Source organism: Tenrec ecaudatus, chromosome X, assembly GCF_050624435.1.
Source record: "Tenrec ecaudatus isolate mTenEca1 chromosome X, mTenEca1.hap1, whole genome shotgun sequence".
Lineage (NCBI taxonomy): Eukaryota > Metazoa > Chordata > Mammalia > Afrosoricida > Tenrecidae > Tenrec > Tenrec ecaudatus.
Genome location: NC_134548.1, coordinates 108,858,002 through 108,877,031, shown reverse-complemented (window position 1 = coordinate 108,877,031; position 19,030 = coordinate 108,858,002). Strand labels below are relative to the sequence as shown.

Here is a 19,030-nt window from a genome sequence, read left to right as displayed (position 1 = left end):
CAAAACTGAAAACAAGATTGACATATTCTTGCTTTCCTTAAGAAAAAGACTGCCTTTTGCCTTTCTCTTGTGTTTTTTACCCAAATGAGTTATGTGGCCCAAGTCTGATTTTTTTTGTGCGTGTGGTCTTGAAAAGAGACTTGAGATTTCATTCATAACTGAATTAACATTAGAAACTGGTTTTTAGGAAGCAAGTAAGAAAATGACCTCCAAGGTCCTCTTGTTTAACCTTCTCATTTTGGGGCTGCTCTGGTCATTTTCAGATATTGCTTGTTAAACTAAACCCAAACCAACTGCAGCCAAATCTATTTTGATTTGCTTGACAGGTTGGAACTGCCAGCTCACTGGCGAAAAGCCTAGCACTTTAGCCACTGTGCCATTAGGGCTCCTATCTCCCTTTCCAAAATCAAGCAAACTCAGTACCATCAAGTCATCTCGGAGGGGCTCTGAAATTGTAAATCTTTATGGGAGCAGATAGCCTCATCTTACTACCAAGGAGTTTGAACCACCAATGTTGCAGTGAATAGCTCAATGTTCATCCACCATGCCGCCAGGGCTCCTGGTATTAGAGAGCCTCAACAGCATCCTGTGGTAGCCAGTTGCAATATTGAATTATTTTGCATTGTCAAGAATGGGTCTTCCTTGTGTCCAATCTAAGTGTCATTTACTATAGACTTTGCCTTCACTCCTTCAAGACTTGGTTCCTGCCCTGCTCTCCCTGGATAGTGCAGAGGTTAAGAAGCAGACTGCTAACTGCAAGGTCAACAGTTCAAAACCACCAGCCGCTCCATGGGAGAATGATGAGGCTCTCTACTCCTGTAGAGAGTTATGCTGTTGGAAACCCACAGGGATCATTGTACTCTGTCCTGTAGGATTGCCTCTGAGTAGGAGTCATCTCAGTGAGAGTGACGTTGGGTTTGTTTGTCCTAGTACTCACCAGCATACCATGTTGGTGTCACTGCTGGAGTTAGGAAGAACAGCAGAGAGATTACTCCTTTTTGAGTTAGTTGCCGGGTCATTCTTGACCGTGGGGTTTCGGAAGCAGAAGTCCAGATATGAGGACAGTATCAAGGCAAAGGAAAAGGACTTCCAGGAATCAGCAATCAGTCCACTCCCCAAAGTGAGGGGATGAGACCTTCAAGAAAGAAGAGAACATGTTAAATGAATGAATGCCGGTTAATTACCACCCTCCTTCCCCCCATAAGACTTTTTAGAATCACAAAACTCTATTTGTTGGAGGTTCCAAATTTATCCGCTGTTCCATGGAAGAAAGATGTGGCTATCTGCTCCCATAAAGATTGATAACTTTGGAAACCATATATCGGGTTGCTCTGGGTCGGAATCAACTCAATGGCTGTGGGTTTTTCCTCACAGGAAAAAAAATGCTGTTTACTAGACCTTGGTGAGATTCGATATAAGTGTTCCAATGCCCACGTTGTCTACTGCCATTGAATCGACTACAACTCATAGCAATCCTCTAAGACACAGTCGAAGTGGCCCTTTGAGTTTCGGAGGCTCTAAATCTTCATAGGAACAGAAAGCCTGATCTTTCCCTCTTGCAGGTAGCAGCCCTCGCCAACACCAGGTCTCTTAGGCCTACATTATATAGAGAAATATTGAGGAATCAAGATCAAGGAAAAGACAACACAATGTCACAGAGGACCAGAATCAGCCTATCTCCTTCTAGGTTTCCAGTTTCTTGCTCCTTCTATTAAAGCAGGATTCCCTAACAACTTACCAGGGAAATCATTTGAATATTTGGACTAAGTGATAGTTGGATTCTGTAGTTCCACAGATCTCTGAATCCGAATCCAATTCTTTCACCTATTGGTTGCAGGCCCTTGGACAAATTCCTGTACTTATCCTGCCCTCAGATGCCTCATCTGTGAAGGGGGATCATAATATGAGCATCGAGTGCTATGTCTTGTAAAACAAATTATTGTATGCTACACAGAGAAACAATTGATGCATCAATGGACAAGAGGGGCTTCAAAAAGTGTGGAAAACTTCCATTCTCATTTCATCCCATTTTGCCACACATGTTTTCAGAAGCCCTTCATGTATATATTAGATCATAGTATTGTCAGCTTCTAATCTATCAGTGTTGTCAAATTGGACAAGATTGGATGCTTCTTTTTTTCTAGTCTCCAGCAGCAGCTGTTCTTTGCTCTGAGTTTTGAGACTTTGTGGATTTGGGGTTGTGGCTTCTGGCTTTCAAGTCCAGATTAAGCTTCCAGTTTTCTTCTGCTGACCCAGCAGGAAGTGGATGCCCTTAGCAGGAATGAACTGAGGGGCAGGAGAAGAGGCTGAACAAGCTGTCATTGCCCTTGCACTCCCTTTCCTGACCTCACTCTAATGGGGGAGTTTTGAGGTTCCCAGTGGGCACATACTCCGTAAATGACTGTTTTAAACTTGCTTCCCATTGGGATAAACTAGCCACTGGTCACTCTGAGAGCACCCATTCACCCACCTTCTTTCAATGAAAGGCCATGCTCATGGGAAGAGTCCATCTCAGAAATTCGAGACACACAAAGATAACAGTTTGTCTCCATAGTCCCTCAGGGACACAGGGGGTCCGAGAATGGCAAGCAAGCGTTTATCCCAATCCACTGCTACTTGGTTTCACTTTTATCTGGAGAGTGGTAAGGAAGCAGAGTAGCGAGTGAGCACAAGAGAGGAAAGCAAACAGAAGTGAAAATGGGTGAGAGGAAGCTAGGGAGGCAAGAACGTTTTCACAGAACTGAAAGAAATAGACGAAGGACATGAAAGAAGGAGAAAGAAGGGGATTAAAGAGGAATGCAGGCACATGAGCAGCCGGAGAACTAATCACACTGCCCTCTCTCCCCCATCCAGCCTTTGTTCAGCAGCAGGGACTCTCCTTTCTCAGCACCCGTATTCTGAGTCTGGGACCCCTCTCCTATCCACCTCCTTCTTCATCTCAAATTAAACATTGGACTCATCCCACTGAAGTCAGCCATCCCTCCACCACTCGTGGCTGCAAAAGCAGTCTGCAGCCAGGTTTCTGGCACAAAGGAAAGGCAGTTAATGATCTAGTTTCCTAAAAGATCTGCCTGCTTCTTCCCCACCAACCAACCACCCAGTCATATTAATGGTCCTCATCTCTGGTCTCTCCACTCCCCGGCCCCACCCCACCGCTTGCCAGGGTTGTGAAATGAGCGAGTGTAGCCCGGAGGGGTCGAGGGTCAGCGCTTACCTGCTTTCTGTGGGTGGGGTTGCGTTTTCTTTCTATCTCCTCTTTTTCTCCCTCTCTGCTCCGTTCATTGGTCAGCAGAAGCTCCTGCTTTAGCATTCCTAGAACCAGTGGCTCCTGGTCTGTTGGGCCTCCGGGATTCTGTTAACACTGCCCAGATGTTAGGACGTCTGCATCTGCCAAAATTTTCCTTAAAGCTATACTGTTCCTCCCTCCGAGAAAGGTCTTAGAGAGATGGAGAAGGAACACGGAGATTCCAGGGACTCAGTCCGGTCTGCTGCAGAACTAGGAGAAATGTGAATGAGACTGGCTCCAAGCCTGTGAGTAGAGTCATGACTAACAGAGGCTGGCCCAAGGGTTGCCCAGAGGAGAGCTTCGTTTTTATGACTCAGCATGACACCAGGACTGAATGAGAAGGAATTCCACTAACTCCAAGAGGAGGAGAGAGATGCAGCGAACTCTGACTCACTGGATCTTTCTCCATCCCACCATTCCTCCAACGCTCAGCTCACTGCCATCGAGTCGAGTCCTATAGGACAGAGTAGAACAGCCCCTGGGGGTTTCTGAGCCTAGCTCTTTACAGGAGTGAGAAACTAAACCAAACCAAGCTCACTGCCATCGAGTCATTGCGACACTGTAGGGCCGGGTAGAACTGGGAGTTTCTGGGACTGAAACTGTTTTCGGGAGTAGAAAGCCTTATCTGTCTCCCACAGAGTGGCTGGTGGCTTCAAACCACTGAACTTGTGGTTACCACACTACCAGGGTTCTTCTAGCATTCCTCATCTGGAGAGTACAGGGCTAGACACCTGTTGAAACCTTCTCACTGATAATCCAACTTCCCTGAACTGATACTCTGATTTACACACACACACACACACCCCGCCCACCACACACCTGGAGAGTAAAGACGGATTTCCTATAAACAGAGTGGTGGGAAAGCAGGCAGAAGGAGACTTTAGCCAGAGGTGGGCAGTTGAAGGGAATCTAGATGCTGCGTGCCCGGCAGGGTTGTAGCCAGCACTAAGCACTTTTCCAGTGCCTTCTGACCGAGGGCTATGGTTCCCCTTCATAAGCAAGCTTTTTCACCTTGGTCTCAAGTAATGAGCCTTTCTCCACCACAGCGCAGGCCAGTGCTTTCTCTGCTTTCCCCTCAGAGATGACATTTCCATCCCTGGCAAAGCCACAAGTGGTGGAAGAAGAAGACAAAATTAAGCTGGCTTAGAAAGCTGTGAGCAAGCACTTCGGTAACCCTTTCTCATTCGTGAAGAGAAAAACTGCACTGATGAGAAGGCAGAGTTCAGTGGCAAGCCTGACCGTACTTCACTTTTAGTTCATCCGTCACAACTATGGATTGAATTTCCATTATCCGTTCAACAATGTGATAGACATATCACAGTGTAGCAGACATTTATCAAGAATTTACTCCGTCAAGGATGGGGGAGGTTGTAGTGAATGTGACCAATAAAGCCTCGACCATCTAAATCCCTAAGTAATTCAACAAATATTTAATGAACTTCTGTTTGTGCCACATTCCATCCTAGGTACTTGACAGGCATCAGTGGACACAGTAGACAAAATACCCGTCCTCGGGAAGTAGAGGACCCATTCAATAACAACAGGATGCGTTTAATTACATTGTGTGTGTTTAAGGAACTAACTCTTATTGGCTATCCGTAAGCACCTGGGATAGAGTGGTGAGGAAGAGAGGTGTGCTCTTTGATCTCATGGATTGCACTACTCTTCAGCTCCCAGAAAGTTAATATTAGTAATGGAAGCGATTAGAAAACAGTACAGGTCCATAAAACAATAAAGTGCCCCAAACTATGATATCGTGTGTGAAAATGTGAAGGGGAGGCCAGAGGAGGGGAGGGCATCTGGCAAGAGATGAAGCTTGGTCTGCTCTTAGGGCAATGACATTAACAAAGAGCTCATTGCTGTGTCAGAGAGGGATGGGCAAACTGGTGAAGAGGAAAATGGTAGGAAAAAAGGTTCAATAATTAGGATACGGCCAAATTATGGGGCCTTTGATCATGAAAAATAGGAGTTTGCAGTTCATGTGTTATGTAATAGAGAATTAGTTATATGTATCGACGGATGACATGGGGAGAGGGACACAGAGAGAGAGAGCAGTGAAATATATTCTACCATTGGATGGTGAGTTCTCTTTTTCAAACAGAGATATCTTTCTAAAAACCCTTTCACTGGGTCTCTTGTGGCAAAGAAAGGATGCTGAGATCTTTAGCATGGCACATCATACTGAAACTCCCTCCCAGCCCACCCTAGACAGCAGTGATTTGCTTTATCTTCCTTTTTTCTCAAAGCACTTTGTACATGTCTGTACAAGGTATAGGATTTGCTGCCCTGAATGCAAATTTTCTTTACTTCTCTCTGTCTTCTACTGGAGACTGAGCACACAGACCTTGCTCGAGTCTTTTTGTATGCAGACCACTGCACCCCTGCCTACCACAGAAGGCCTTGAGGCCTACCCTATAAGTACCTGAGGCTGAATAAAGGCTCCAGACACACTTAGAACTGGACAGAAAGCACAAGAGGGTGGCAAAGAGCAGTTAAAAAGGGTAGTTAGGAGCCCAAATAGTCAAAAGACCCAACTCACTACCGTTGAGTCAATTACCACTCATAGTGACTCTATATAGGGCTTCCGAAGCTGTAAATCCTTACAGGATCAGACAGCCTCATCTTTCTCCCACAGAGTGGCTGGTGGGTTTAAACTGATGGCCTTGGGGTTAATAGCCCACCATGTAACTACTTGACACTACCAGGGCTCCACAGTGAGAAGGGAGTATGGAAATCACCAGAAGATAAAAGTTAGGGAAGACTTGACATGAGAAGAATGGTATTCCCTTAAGCTCCGGATGGGCCATATGAAACACTTCACCAAAAATCAGGAGGGGGTCCAGAAATTAAGCAAAAAACTGTTTCTGAAGCACCTATTATGTAAGGAAAGCACAGTGCTGGACACAGTGGGGTTGGGAAGATGGGCACATTTCTAAATGGATATGGATTGCTTGGAAAGACAAAGACACCAAAATATGCACAACACGCATACAGCTAACTGCCTAGCATTCGGAAAGTTCAGCTTGGACTTTTTAATATTCAATGTCAACACTTTTCATATGAAGCTCTTAGAGGAGAGGAATAGCGTTCCCTTGAAGCCCTGGGATGGGTAATAGGAAAATTGTTACTAAAAATAAGTGGGGCACTCTTACTGCTTCATATTTCTGTTGTCAAGCCACGTGGAGCTACACTGATGGCAGTCAGAGCCCTGGAGCTGGAGGATCCACGTGGAGAGTCACATCAGCGCTGAGATACTTCCACCACCAATGGATCCACAAGACTTCCTACCCACTGGCCTGTGATCTTCCTGTATTCGGCGTCATTTCATGTGTTGTGTGAGTTTGAAGAGGAATTTATAGACTGGTATTGGACATATTGGCTAATATCAGATTCATGGATGTTTTCTCAATATACAATTGCTCTTTGGATAAAGCTTTTTCTGGCACACACACACAAACAAAAAGAAAATAGGTGGGGCATTCATATGAAAAGAAGGCTTCGTATAAAAAGTGCTCAAGCGTCAAGTTGAAGGCAGAACCTTTCCCATCACCAACCAAGGAAAAACATACACTATAATTCATAGCTTCTCAAACTTGCTTGGCCTACTGGTCCCTTTTCAGGGGAAAAAAAATGCATCGCCACACTGACAATGAAAACTTTTTACACTATAGTCCACATTCCAGGGGGAAGTGAAGGCATCTGTTGTTGCAGGGTTGCTCACTTTGGGAAACACTACTCTAGATAGTCAAAAAGGTATTGTTTTGAAAGCTAGTAAATATGGCAATTGGCTTGTCTAACTGAGACAATAGTTAGACATTAACGAGGTTAAACTGGAACGTTTTCTCGATGCAAATTGACATGGGATTGTGAAGATTAATGCCACATAACAGTGTTTCTCATTGCGATGTGTCTCAAAGTATATGCTACATAGCTAGCTGTGTAAAGAAGGAGAGGACAGGGCTGGACAGGGAGGAAAGGATACATGGACATTCTGAAAGGACTGGAGGGGGGAAAAGTCACAGGAGAGATTTCAGAGAAGGAATCGTGAGTATACACAGAAGACAGTGGAAATAAAAAAGATTCCTATTCAGGAAGCTAATTCTTAAAACTGTATCTGTGAATGATCTGTTTAAATGAACGAGGGGTGGGGGTGGGCACTCCATAGCTGTAATATAAATTATGAGAATTAGAAACTAGGTAGAAGTTTCAGGACAGATAACTGTGCCAAAGGTCATTGAAAGGACGCTAGAAAAGAGATTCGAAAATGAAAATGATGGGGGCATAATGGGGATAAGGGATCAGTTGTATTCAGAATGTCATAACTGATTTCTTTGTTCTTGTTCCTGCGGTAGAGAGTAATAATGGCCCAAGTTATTGTCCGGGAGCTCTCCTGTTCCTGTTTCATGTAATGCTAAGATAGCCTATATGTTTTAGTTTTTAACTTATCAAACCTTTATTTAACTTATCAAACCACTATGTGGGTGTCCTCAGAGATCTATTATGACTGATGTGATTGATAGGGATTGACTGGGCCCCAACTATGAATTCATCAAGAGAGCATTGTGGCCTAGGGTCCTCTGGAGAGTCTAAAAGGGTGTGCAGGAGCCCCGCAACAGGAGCTCTGCTCGTTTCTTACCATCTAGACAGCAGGATGGAATGCAGGTAAGCAGAACCGCAAGGCAGGAACTATAGGACCGAAGGGTCTGTAGAATGTATGATTAGATTGGGTTTTAATGCTTAGAAAGAAGTGTCTGGGGGTTAGCTGGACTGTGGGTAGGAAGTCTGAGTGTGTTTGGACGGTAGGTAGGGAATACAGAACAGGTTTTGCTTATTGGGGAATGAATCCAACTAATGTGATGTGGAGCAGAAAATTTATGTTGGTAAAACACGAAATAAGCTGAGATGGTCTTTGTTGAATTTAACTCTTACCTCCACTTCAAGCCTAATCACCTAGGAAGGACATTAGCCCTGCTTGTCCCAGACTAGTGGGACAGAGAGTTCAATCTTTTGTCTTTCTATCCCCACCACCTAAGTTCTCCCTCTTTCTGATAAAAAAATTACATGTTTGATGCTGAAACCATGAGGCAAAAGGAAAATACTCCACTCTTGTCTTACATTCAGCGTTTAGTAAGGAGTCTTCCCTTTAGTAACTTCTTGTCACCTTCGAGATTAGGTTTAAATGCCTTTCTTTGGCATTTGTTGAATGTAAGTAAAACAAGCAGCATTAATACTGGAGGCAAGCATTTTCCCTTGCCCTCCAAGTTTCTGGTATCCGACATGTTTTTTTTTTTTTTTTTTGTGATTAGGAAGAGGATGGATCCGAAAGAAAGTATTGAACTATGGGCCTTGCCAGGTAGACACCGGCATAATGCCTTTCCAGGTGATTGGGCCATTGGAGAAAAAATGAAAAGAACTCAACAAAAATTCCAAAAGCAAGGGAAAATGGGAGGCAACCATGGAGGCCTTTGTATTTCGGGGGACCTAAAGGCCCCTTGTTCATACTTTCAAGTTTGTGTAGAGCAGTCTTTGCTCAGGTTCTCAAGCAAGGCAGTGGTTGGTCCAATAGTAGTCATGTCTCACCACACAATAAGCCCAGTTTCCAAGAGGAAAACTTGAAGTTGGCAGGGCTTATTCTTAGGCAAGTCACTTAGCTACTGAACCGGTTTCTTTATCTGTACAAGGAAGACTATAGCAGTCACTATCTCATGATAGAACTTGTGTGATGTATTCATAAGGGGACATGTATCAATTGCTAAGCAACAGGACTTCCTTGGAACATGGTAGGTGTTCAAAATTATAGTTACTGTTAATACTTTAAAGAATAGATTTATTCTTATGGCCTCAGGAAAGAATTTTTTTAATTGCTTACATGGAGTTGGATGCCTCTTTGGTCTGAATTTGGATTCCGAATGAGAAAGAGGTCTGGGTATGGCTGTGTGGGAGGCAGTGGGGAAAGATGTTGAAGGAATATTCATTTCCATGTCGGCTTTTGGTTTAATTTGGCACTGTCTGTTGCTCAAACAAAGCAGTGGTTGTGAGTGGCAGAGGAAGGGAGCAGAGGAAACCCAATGTGTTCTTGGAAATAAGATGCGGCTTTCGCTTTAACTCTTTAGTGTTTTTTCCTTTACTGCCAAACTTTTTTGCCCTTGGGTTTACAACAGAAATCCCTTCTAGCACTCAGTACACACCTAAGCTTCAGAGGATGCTTTCCTTAAGGTAACACAGAGTTAAAAAGACTAGGTTCTAATGTTTTCGTATTAGAACCACTGAGATGAGATCATTTTGTCTAGGGAGAAATCTCTTTATATATCTATTTTCAGAAAGTCCCCCTCAACCTCATTCCCTTATAACTAAGGCCTATGAGGCGCTTTAAATATTTAGTGTCTGCTATGTTTCCTGATTTTGCCCCCAAGTTTATATAGGTGTCATACAAGCATAAAGGTCTGGGGTTTATTTATTCTGTTTGCATTAGGCCTTTCTATTTAGGATGCGATTTTAGTATAAAGTCTGACAGTGCAGTAATTTACCATATTCTTTGGCAAAGAAACTAGCCTTCAGTCAATATTCGAAGCACAGGGAAACTGTGATCGAGTTGATGGAACTTTCCTCGTTTCTAGTGCTATAACATATGTTTCCAGCAAAGTTTCAAGCAAAATTATTCTGAGCATCCACTAATCTGGGACTTTTGCAATGGTGTACAGCAAATGCCCCCGGGTGACGTTAAGCTTGTATCCATGGTGATGTAATAGATTGAAAAGGGACTGCCTTTTAATCTCATCCCTCTACAAATAACATACAAGTAACTTTGAATTGATATTCTTTCAGTGTGTAATGATGGTTTCCCACAATTCATTTATATGCCCATTCTTTATTTAGGTTTTTTTTTGGGGGGGGGGTGTCAGCCAAATCCCACCACTCAAATGATAAATTTTCATTTTTCCCTTGCATAAACACAGGTCACGGTTCCTATTACTTTTTTCCCCCTCTTGGAAGTAGATTTCTTGTGGCGACATTCCCATATTAGAAAATATTCTTAGTTCCCTTTTAACCTTGTCCTGCCTTTCCTTCCTTCTAGGGCACCAGGGGCCGGAGAGGCGGAATCTCTGAGCGCGGCTGGCGCTGCTGGTGAAAGAAACAAGATGAAGTTATAGGGGCGGGGGAGGGGTGGTGGTCGGGTAGAATTCTTTGACAGAGAAAACATGTATGCTCCACTTGAAGACCTGTATTTCCAACACTAGAACCTTTGTATATAGTTGCCAGTAACCTTCTGCAGGGGGCGCTCGTCAAAGGTCGGCCCTTTCCCGACAGTCTCCCGGACTTTCCCCTCTTAGAAAATCGCACAGTGTTTCCGGCTCTTCCCAGTCGTCGGCGCTCGTCTGGTTTCGGCAGTTTCCGGAGGGACTCGGCGTCTCCGCGGCTCGCTCCCTTGGTTCCGACCGCCTGGCGTGGTGGTGCGGGGGTCTTAGGCGAGCCATGGCGTCACCTTCTCGGAGACTGCAGACTAAGCCAGTCATTACTTGTTTCAAGACCGTGCTCTTGATCTACACTTTCGTCTTCTGGGTGAGAAGCGGCGGCGCCCGGGCGGGCGGGCGGGCGGCGGGTCCCGGGCTTGGGTGGGCAGTGGGACCTCGAGCGGGATCGGGAGTGGGGCGCGGGGCGTAGCTCCCGGGAGCCCGGCGCCCATGGTGATGAACTACTGGGGCCCAAGCTAGGTCCACAGGGTCTGGGGTGCAGGACGGAGGCAGCCAGCCGGCTGGGCTGGGCTCGTACCCCGAAGTGCCTGGCTTGCCAGTTCCTTACGCTGGGCGAGTAGGGGGGCGCGGCCACAGTGTCCCAGAACGCTGGTGAGGCAAGGCTGCCCCGAGCCCCTCTGGAGGGCTCCCTCCCTTAATAGTCTCTTTCTTTTCATTGCTTCATTAGAGGGGAGTCTTGCGCAGGTAAGTCTGGGCTCCCTCCGCTCCGCAGGCTGCCTTCGGGCTGCCTTTTGTGTACCACCCCTTTGTATCCCAGGTGGGGGTGGGGGGAGGGGCCAGTTTCTGGAACTCAAACCTGAGCCCTCCAGCGGATTCCGCCTCCAAGCGACTTGATGGGACCCTGTGGAAAGGGCTCCATTCTCAGATCGGAAATCTCGATGGAAAGGACATTTTTTTCCTGCCCCCTCTTTATGACGTTTTGGTTCCAAGGGCAGCTATGCCCTGGCCTTGTGTTTACACACCCGCAAAAAAAACCTCAATGAACTTTTAAGATACTTGATAATGCCTTGTGGAGTTGCTCTCTGATTTTGCCTTGGCGAGCTGCCTGGTTGGTTCCTTGTGGTCATTGTGGGTTCATCATGGCCTGCCTATGTGTGCACTTCCCTCTCCCAGCCCCCCCCCCCCCCAATCCCGGACTACCCAATTAACTCTAACATCTATTGTGTGTGAAATACCTAGTGGTTAGCGGTTTGGAAGATGCTGATGGATGAAATAACTGTATAACTGTTTCTGTTCTCCCATGTAGATCACTGGTGTTATCCTTCTTGCTGTTGGCATTTGGGGCAAGGTGAGCCTGGAGAATTATTTTTCCCTTTTAAATGAGAAGGCCACCAATGTCCCCTTCGTGCTCATTGGCACTGGCACTGTCATTATTCTTTTGGGCACCTTTGGCTGTTTTGCTACCTGTCGAGCTTCTGCCTGGATGCTAAAACTGGTGAGTCCTTCAAATTGATTCCGGCGCTTGAGTGGGTGTGTGTAAGGGCTTTGTTCGCTGGGAATTGGCTAGATCCCTTTATAATGTTTCCTGGTCATGAAAACATGGTAATGGTTTAGCTTCGGATGCCCACTTTCCAAATCTATACTTATTCATTATGTTTTCCTTGCTTGCAATAAAGGCTTTAAAAAGCTGGCTCCTTTTTTGTAGCCCCGATGTAGTGTTTACATTTCCTGCTGACTTGAACTTTCTGCCTTTCAGTATGCAATGTTCCTGACTCTAATCTTTCTGGTCGAACTGGTTGCTGCCATCGTTGGATTTGTTTTTAGACACGAGGTAAGTTGGAATTTGGAAAGTTTACTATGTTTTATGCACCTACAGCTGTAGTTAAGCGTATTTTTTCCCACTCAGAATTCAGAGTTCTACCCTAATTCTCTCCTGGGGAAGGTGGGGAATACAGCCGTCCACACACTACCACTTGAATAAAATGCATGTCACCTTAGCACTCTGAATTGGACCGTTAGTTACATGAAAGAACTTCCTGGATCCTATAATTTAATGGCATTGTATTTCTTTGCTGTAGATTAAGAACAGCTTTAAGAATAATTATGAGAAAGCTCTGACCCAATATAACACCACAGGAGATTATAGAAGTGATGCGCTAGACAAGATACAGAATAAAGTAAGTACTTGTACTTGGGGGACACATATGCTCCTCGTCTTCTTGTATGAATGCTAGTGCTGATGGGCCCTAGCCAATCCACGACAGGGATTTTTAACCTTGCAGTAGAGACCCTTGAACTAGATCACAAATCGTGAACTAAGATGATGCAGGTTAAAAGTTAGTCGCAAGGTAGGAACGTGTAGTAAAGTGGCGTTTGTTGGCTTTTCCAGTTGCATTGCTGTGGTGTCACCAAATACACAGATTGGGAAGCTACTAATTATTACGTGCAGCACGGATACCCAAAGAGCTGCTGTAAGACCGAATGTACTCCAAACAAAGATGCAAGTGAAGTCAACCATGAAGTAAGGAGCTTTGCTAGAGTTTTTATTCAAGAATAGATGAGTACTTACATAATTGAGTTGACTCAACTAGCAATATCTGTAGTACGTAATGCAAAAGGCGGAAATGGTTGGGAATAACAATTTGCCTGAAATCTATCTGCGCGCGCGCATGTGTGTGCGTATGGATAAATTTCGATAAAACAAAGAGACTGGTAGCCAAAACCCAACTTTCAGGGGCGTACATGATGAAAACGCTTTGCAAAGGCATACTTTATTTGTGTTGTATGTAATGTTTGCTTTCCCCCTTTCTAGGGTTGTTTTCTAAAGGTAACGACCATAATAGAGTCAGAAATGGGAGTCGTTGCAGGATTGTCATTTGGAGTGGCTTGCTTTCAGGTAGGCCTTTGGAGTTGCGTAGGAAATAACGTAGTTCCTCTAAGAACGCTGAGAGGCTCCCACTGACGCCAGTGGTTCTCAGCCTGTGGGTCTTGACCCCTCTGGGTCATAACAGTAGCAAATTTATAGTTATGAAGTAACAACGAAAATAATGGTATGGTTGGGTGTTCCCACAACATGAGGAACTGTATTAAAGGGTCACGGCATTAGGAAGGTTGAGAGCCACTGACTTTATAGGCTTCAGGGCTCTGGGTAGTGAGGGCATTTTCAGAAAAGCCACATTTTATTTTTCCATGCGCCAAAAAATACAAAGTATCAGTAGAAGCATTGGCATAGTTCATCTTGGCCTCTGTAATTGCCTTTAGAAGTCTTTGCCTTAAAGACATTCCATGGTATGGTATTATGACAAGAAATATGTTAGCTACCTTTTAAAAGCTTACCATAGAAAGTTAAAAGTTTACCATATTGGTAAGAAAAGTTTCCCTAAAACCGACTCCTGAATTTTCCATGAATAATTTTGTTAGCGACCACAGTCACAAAATGTTTATTTCAGTGTCTTCAAAATTACAAGTGCAAAGAAAATAGACTTATCCTGTTCACCTCCTGCCAATTTGAAGCTCCTGATGTGTGTTTAATTTTGCTCATGTTTCATTTCCAGCTGATTGGAATCTTTCTCGCCTACTGCCTTTCTCGTGCCATAACAAATAACCAGTATGAGATAGTGTAGCCAACAGATCTGCGGTTTACTCCTCTCCAACTTAAGGTGAGTTCATTTTGGTACTCGGCTCCGTTAACGTCCAGTACGCTGTCAGCCTTGCAGGCCTAGATGCAAGGCATGACACCTGCTCACCCCTACGTACTCCGCTTCCAAACCTATCAAACCACAGTATTTTGTCTGTACATAAGCTCCATTGATGCTACAGAACAGCCCTCTGGATAACTCATGTCAGCCTACAATTTATCAAGGATTCCATATTGAGATTTTTTTCCTAGTCTCGGTCCTATCTTACCTAACTTGGGTTTTTTTTTTCTTTCTTCTTTAGTGTAAGAACACTTGTCAGCCTTTTTTGAAGGAAATAATGAGATCGCCTGATTGGAAGATACTGGCCCAATAAACTGAAAAGCCACTGAGACAACTCACCAATAGACTGACACAATCAAGATATTAGTCCAGTAGGCTGACTAAATCGACATTTGCTCAATATGTTCAAAGTCCGCCACTTAAGTCCCATTCCTGTTAGATCATCGCAACATCTCCTATTGCCCTGAAACACTGGAAGAGCTAGTAAATTGTAAAGGAAATGCTGTGTCCTCTTGACTTTTCTTTTTCTCGGGGGTTCTTTGCCAGGCACTATCAATGTGCTGTTTGGTGTAAAATGGAATTGCCTACTAATGTAGTCTGATAGAAAGTTAACCCCTTTGAGCCGGCCCCTCCTCAACCAAGGTTATCTGGTTTGATTGTATAAATTGCATCAGGGAGTTTCAAATGCTGTCCGTAGTCTCTGTTGTGCTGACAGGCAGCGGAGAATCACACTGTGTAATAGAACCAAGAACAGGCAGCGGGGAATCACTGTGTAATAGAACTAGTCAGTACGTGGATCAAATCAGTGATGACGGTGATGGCATCTAAAGACTAAGACACCTTTCATGTTCCTGACTCATCAGATTTCAGCACACTTACCCTGGCCTCCAAATTAAGGTGTTTGTCCTGATGTTTATATTTTCTCTACTTGCAGGGTTCTAGTTATTACTTCAGTGATGTTGGAATTAATGTCTTTTCTTTAGGAATTTAATTTCAGTAGCCTTTGCTGGTATTTCCTTATGGGGTTGATGTGATTTCGTCAACTTGAGGAGTCTTAGTTTTGGTTTGTTTCCTTGATTAATAAAATTCTCTTACATAATACATTTTGTTTTCCTTGAGTATTTTGTGTTTTCATCTTAAATCATTAAAAAATATTTTAGGAACGCATTGCATAGAATACCTGGCACTCACTGCACATTAAAAGAAAAACTAAATACTTAATGTATTTTTAAAAGCAGATGAATTAAAAACCACGCATCTCTTCAGATTTGTTTTTTGAGATAGCCAGATATTAAAATCCTCATAGTGCCCCTGACTAGCTATGTGCACATGTGCGTACTGGATTGCAATCCTTGATTCTGAGAGCAGTGAGTCCCCGGTTTCACCTGATTGTATTGAAACTAGTGGCAATAAAGTTCACATGCCCCTAATAGGTTGTCAATTACAATAGCTGGCTATGGAGAGGGGATCAAGTGATGTAAGTCAAGCATAACCAGCTGCCACCAGAAGCCCTAGGACTGCCTTTCCCTGGAAACTAATTTCACTGTTAATGGCCTGTGGCCTGAACGCTGGGCTTCATGATGAAATGCCTTTGAAGTTTTTAAAATGGGGGTTGTACCCAATCCTCCACAGTCTCTGCTCTTTTAAGTTTAAGATAATTCCCCTCCATCTACTCTATGCCAAATGTATCCTGTGGGTTATCTTACCTGTAGGCACCAGGTTGCCTGCTCCAAGGAGCACAGAACTCTGAGAAGCTAAGCTACCTGCTTCATAGCTTTGTTGTGGAAAGCTTCAGAACTTTGCTAACTTCTAACTTAAGCTTATGTTACAGGTGTCACACTTCTGTGGAATTAAATACCTTTCTCAGGATTAAAATAACTTTCTTTAATGGTGTTCTGAAACCCAATGTTTTGATGGCCTTGTCAAAATCCCCAAACCATGGTGGTGCAGTGGTTGAAGTGCCTGGCTGCAGTTCGACCCCAAGCAGCCTGCTTCCATCAAGATCAAGAAGCTTCACCTTGGAAACCCTGTCGGGCATTTCTATTCTGTCCCATGGGGTCCCCATCAGTTGGAAACCACTCCACCGCAGTGGGTGCGGGTTATGGGTCAAGCCCAGAAGATTATACTTGTTAAGTGATATGGCCAACCAAATCTTAATTTATGAGCTAGAAAGCAATGCATGCAGTATGTGCACATGCACGTGTGTGTGTGTGTGTGTGAAACAGGAAAGTTTGATACTTCTGGACTGACCTATGTGGGATCGGTATACATACTGGCCCTGATTTTCCTCACAGCTTATGTAAGATACTGTGAGGTGTATTTTTTAAAGTTTTCAACCCTTCCAAGTTGACATTTTGCCCATGATGTGGAAAATCGGGCCTTTTTTTAATTAAAAAAGGCAAAGAAAAGGCCAATTTATCAGAAGAGACCATGTACACTGAAACGACTACAGGGAAATGAGACCTTAGTTTTAGGCCATCGGCTTGAAACGTCACGTGGATTGCTTGTGAGAGGGAAGCCATTATGAGTTAGTTATGGCTTTTCTCTTAGGTACCCTACCCCATGGAGCTGAGCAGACTCTGACACTTGTAAGTGCACAGTAAAAGCAAATGGCACAAAATAAATGAGCGGGTGAATCTAATTATAATGGCTTTTTAATGTTCTGCATGAAATAAGTTGATCTAACCACCTCATTTTATATAAGCCACTGTTTATCTACTAGAAACCACCTGCCTGGTCAGAAACCACTGAACCTTCTGCAATTGGGCTCCTGTCCTCAACACTCCACAGAAACTGCTTTGGGAGACCACTGCTAACTTCCTCCTGGCCAAATCAGTTTTTGCTGTTTCTCATACTCGTTGCTGCATCTGACTTTTATTTTGACCGTGCGATCTACACGATTTTCATCCCTTTTACTGCCCTTTCTAGTATACTTTGCTGTTTCAATTTCTTCTGCCATTTCCAGTAAGGTTGCCCCTTCTAGGAAGGGCTTTTTATTTTTGGCTTCCTGCTCTTAGATTTTGGAGCCATCATGCCTTAGTGGGTTAATGGGTTGGGCTGCTAACTGCAAGGTCAGCAGTTCAAACCCACCAGCTGCTCTAAGGGAGAAAGATAAGGCTATATAGCCTTGGAATCTCGAAGGGGGAAGCTATATGCTGTCCTATAGGGTCACTATGAATCAAAATCGACTCAATGCCGATGAGTTTGGTTTTTTTTCCCTTAGATTGTGTTCACCTTACAGAAATCTTTTACTCTGGCTTGGCGCTTTATTTTTAACAGTTTTATTGGCATATAAGTCACATATCATACAATTCAATAGTTCAGTCACATCAAGAAGAGTTGTATAATCATCACCACAATCAGGTTAGAATATTTTCTTCATTCTTGTACTCATCATGATTAGCTCTCCATTTCCCCCCACCTACCCCTGCTGTACTGTGATCAGAGGGGATTCACCAGAGATTAAATCTATGTGTGGACCCTGAAAATGGAATTTGGGCATACGTTGTCATTCACAGCATTCTGCAAACCAGGTGTTCACAATTTAAGTTCTGATACCATTCCCTCCATTCATTTAGATTTTGTTATTTAGAATCCTTAGGTCACACAGGTTGGGGTGGATCTTCCATATGGACTTGGTTGATGCCTCACTTATATGGATGCTTATTTGAAAACAAGCCTTTAAGGTCCCACACACTATTCTTTCTGATGGCCAGCCACCATCTAGTTTCTTCACCATACTTCACTATAGTACCCAGATAGATCTTCAGTGATCTCTTCAAGAAAGTGGGCATCAAGCAAGGTCATGTAATAAGAACTAATTTTTCTTAGATTGGGGTTAGGATTAAGTGTAAGCCCCAATTCCATTAATAATTTATGCACCTCTCTGTTTCACCTGAGAGATACCCTTGTCATTTTATGTTAGAAAACATTATAAATCAGCTCCCGGGGCATCACTTCCACTGCTACCAAGCGAGTCAGCAAGTCTCTGAGTTTGCAACTCTTTACAGGAGTAGAAAGCCTCATCTTTTCCCTGAAGAACTGGCTGGTGGTTTCGAACTGCTGACCTTGCCATTAGTGGTCTGTCCAATGTGTAACCCCTACATATTGTTAGTGTCATTAGTTTATATAATGGTATAGAATTTAAAATACTGTTGTGAAAAGGAAATTGTATGAGTATAGGCCAGCTTTAAAACCCAATACATGAACTGTTGACTTGTACAGATTAAACTCTTAAGTGACTGGACACTATTTACAAACAGTGGGGGTTGGTAATAGGGCAAATCTTCCAATAGTATCCATTCACAAAAACAGAGCCATGCCTACCAGATTAATATACGTCATAATTACGCAAGCAAGGAGGGCATTAAAATAGTAAGTATGTGGCTCTGGGCCACCATTCATGGGGCGGACACCCTCAAGGCAAGAGATTCCAATCAGAGTCCAAGGTCCACCAATTTTATGACCTTGGGGGCTAGTAGTCATCTGCTTCTCACACTAGGGAGTTTCAGCCTTTAAGTTCAAGGGCTGCAGTTGAGTTGGAGGTAAAGCCCAGTTCACTTAATAAGGGCTCCACATCAACTCTTTCGGGCTTGGCCTAGGAAGGATGCTGTGCACTTTGATAAACTGGAGTCTAAAGTTCCAGTAGTCTATTTGGGTGTTATTCGGAGCAGTTTGCTTTTACTCATCTTCCAACATCAATGTTTTCCATTCCGAACATTTCTAAAACACAAAAGTCTTTCTTTAACAATTAGTGTCATGGCTAGTGGGCACATAGGACACATGGCAGTGACGGTGTACATTCCTGACCTCCTCTGGCTTCCCTTTTGCCACAAGGCAAGAGGTAGGCCTGC

General features: G+C 43.9%; 2 protein-coding genes across 3 annotated transcripts in view; one reads left to right on the top strand and one right to left on the bottom strand.

Annotated features, from left to right (window-relative positions):
- Positions 1 to 3,572, bottom strand: part of SRPX2 (sushi repeat containing protein X-linked 2) — a 36,429-nt gene extending 32,857 nt beyond the window's left edge. Inside the window, exons 1-3 of one of the 2 annotated variants that reach the window (XM_075539215.1) lie at positions 3,215 to 3,572; positions 1,739 to 1,883; positions 938 to 1,135 (exon numbers count right to left, since the gene is read on the bottom strand). In XM_075539215.1, the coding sequence (XP_075395330.1) occupies positions 938 to 1,019 (82 nt within the window). In that variant the 5' untranslated portion in view covers positions 1,020 to 1,135; positions 1,739 to 1,883; positions 3,215 to 3,572. The remainder of the gene's footprint in view (positions 1 to 937; positions 1,136 to 1,738; positions 1,884 to 3,214) is intronic. The other variant, XM_075539214.1, reaches the window with a different exon arrangement.
- Positions 3,573 to 10,639: 7,067 nt separating this feature from the next.
- On the top strand, positions 10,640 to 15,278 carry TSPAN6 (tetraspanin 6). Its single transcript, XM_075539001.1, has 8 exons — positions 10,640 to 10,846; positions 11,786 to 11,974; positions 12,236 to 12,310; positions 12,558 to 12,656; positions 12,869 to 13,000; positions 13,292 to 13,375; positions 14,034 to 14,138; positions 14,419 to 15,278. The coding sequence occupies exons 1-7, from the start codon at positions 10,760 to 10,762 to the stop codon at positions 14,100 to 14,102; spliced, it is 735 nt and encodes a 244-aa protein (XP_075395116.1). The 5' UTR covers positions 10,640 to 10,759; the 3' UTR covers positions 14,103 to 14,138; positions 14,419 to 15,278.
- The last annotated feature ends 3,752 nt before the right edge of the window (positions 15,279 to 19,030 follow it).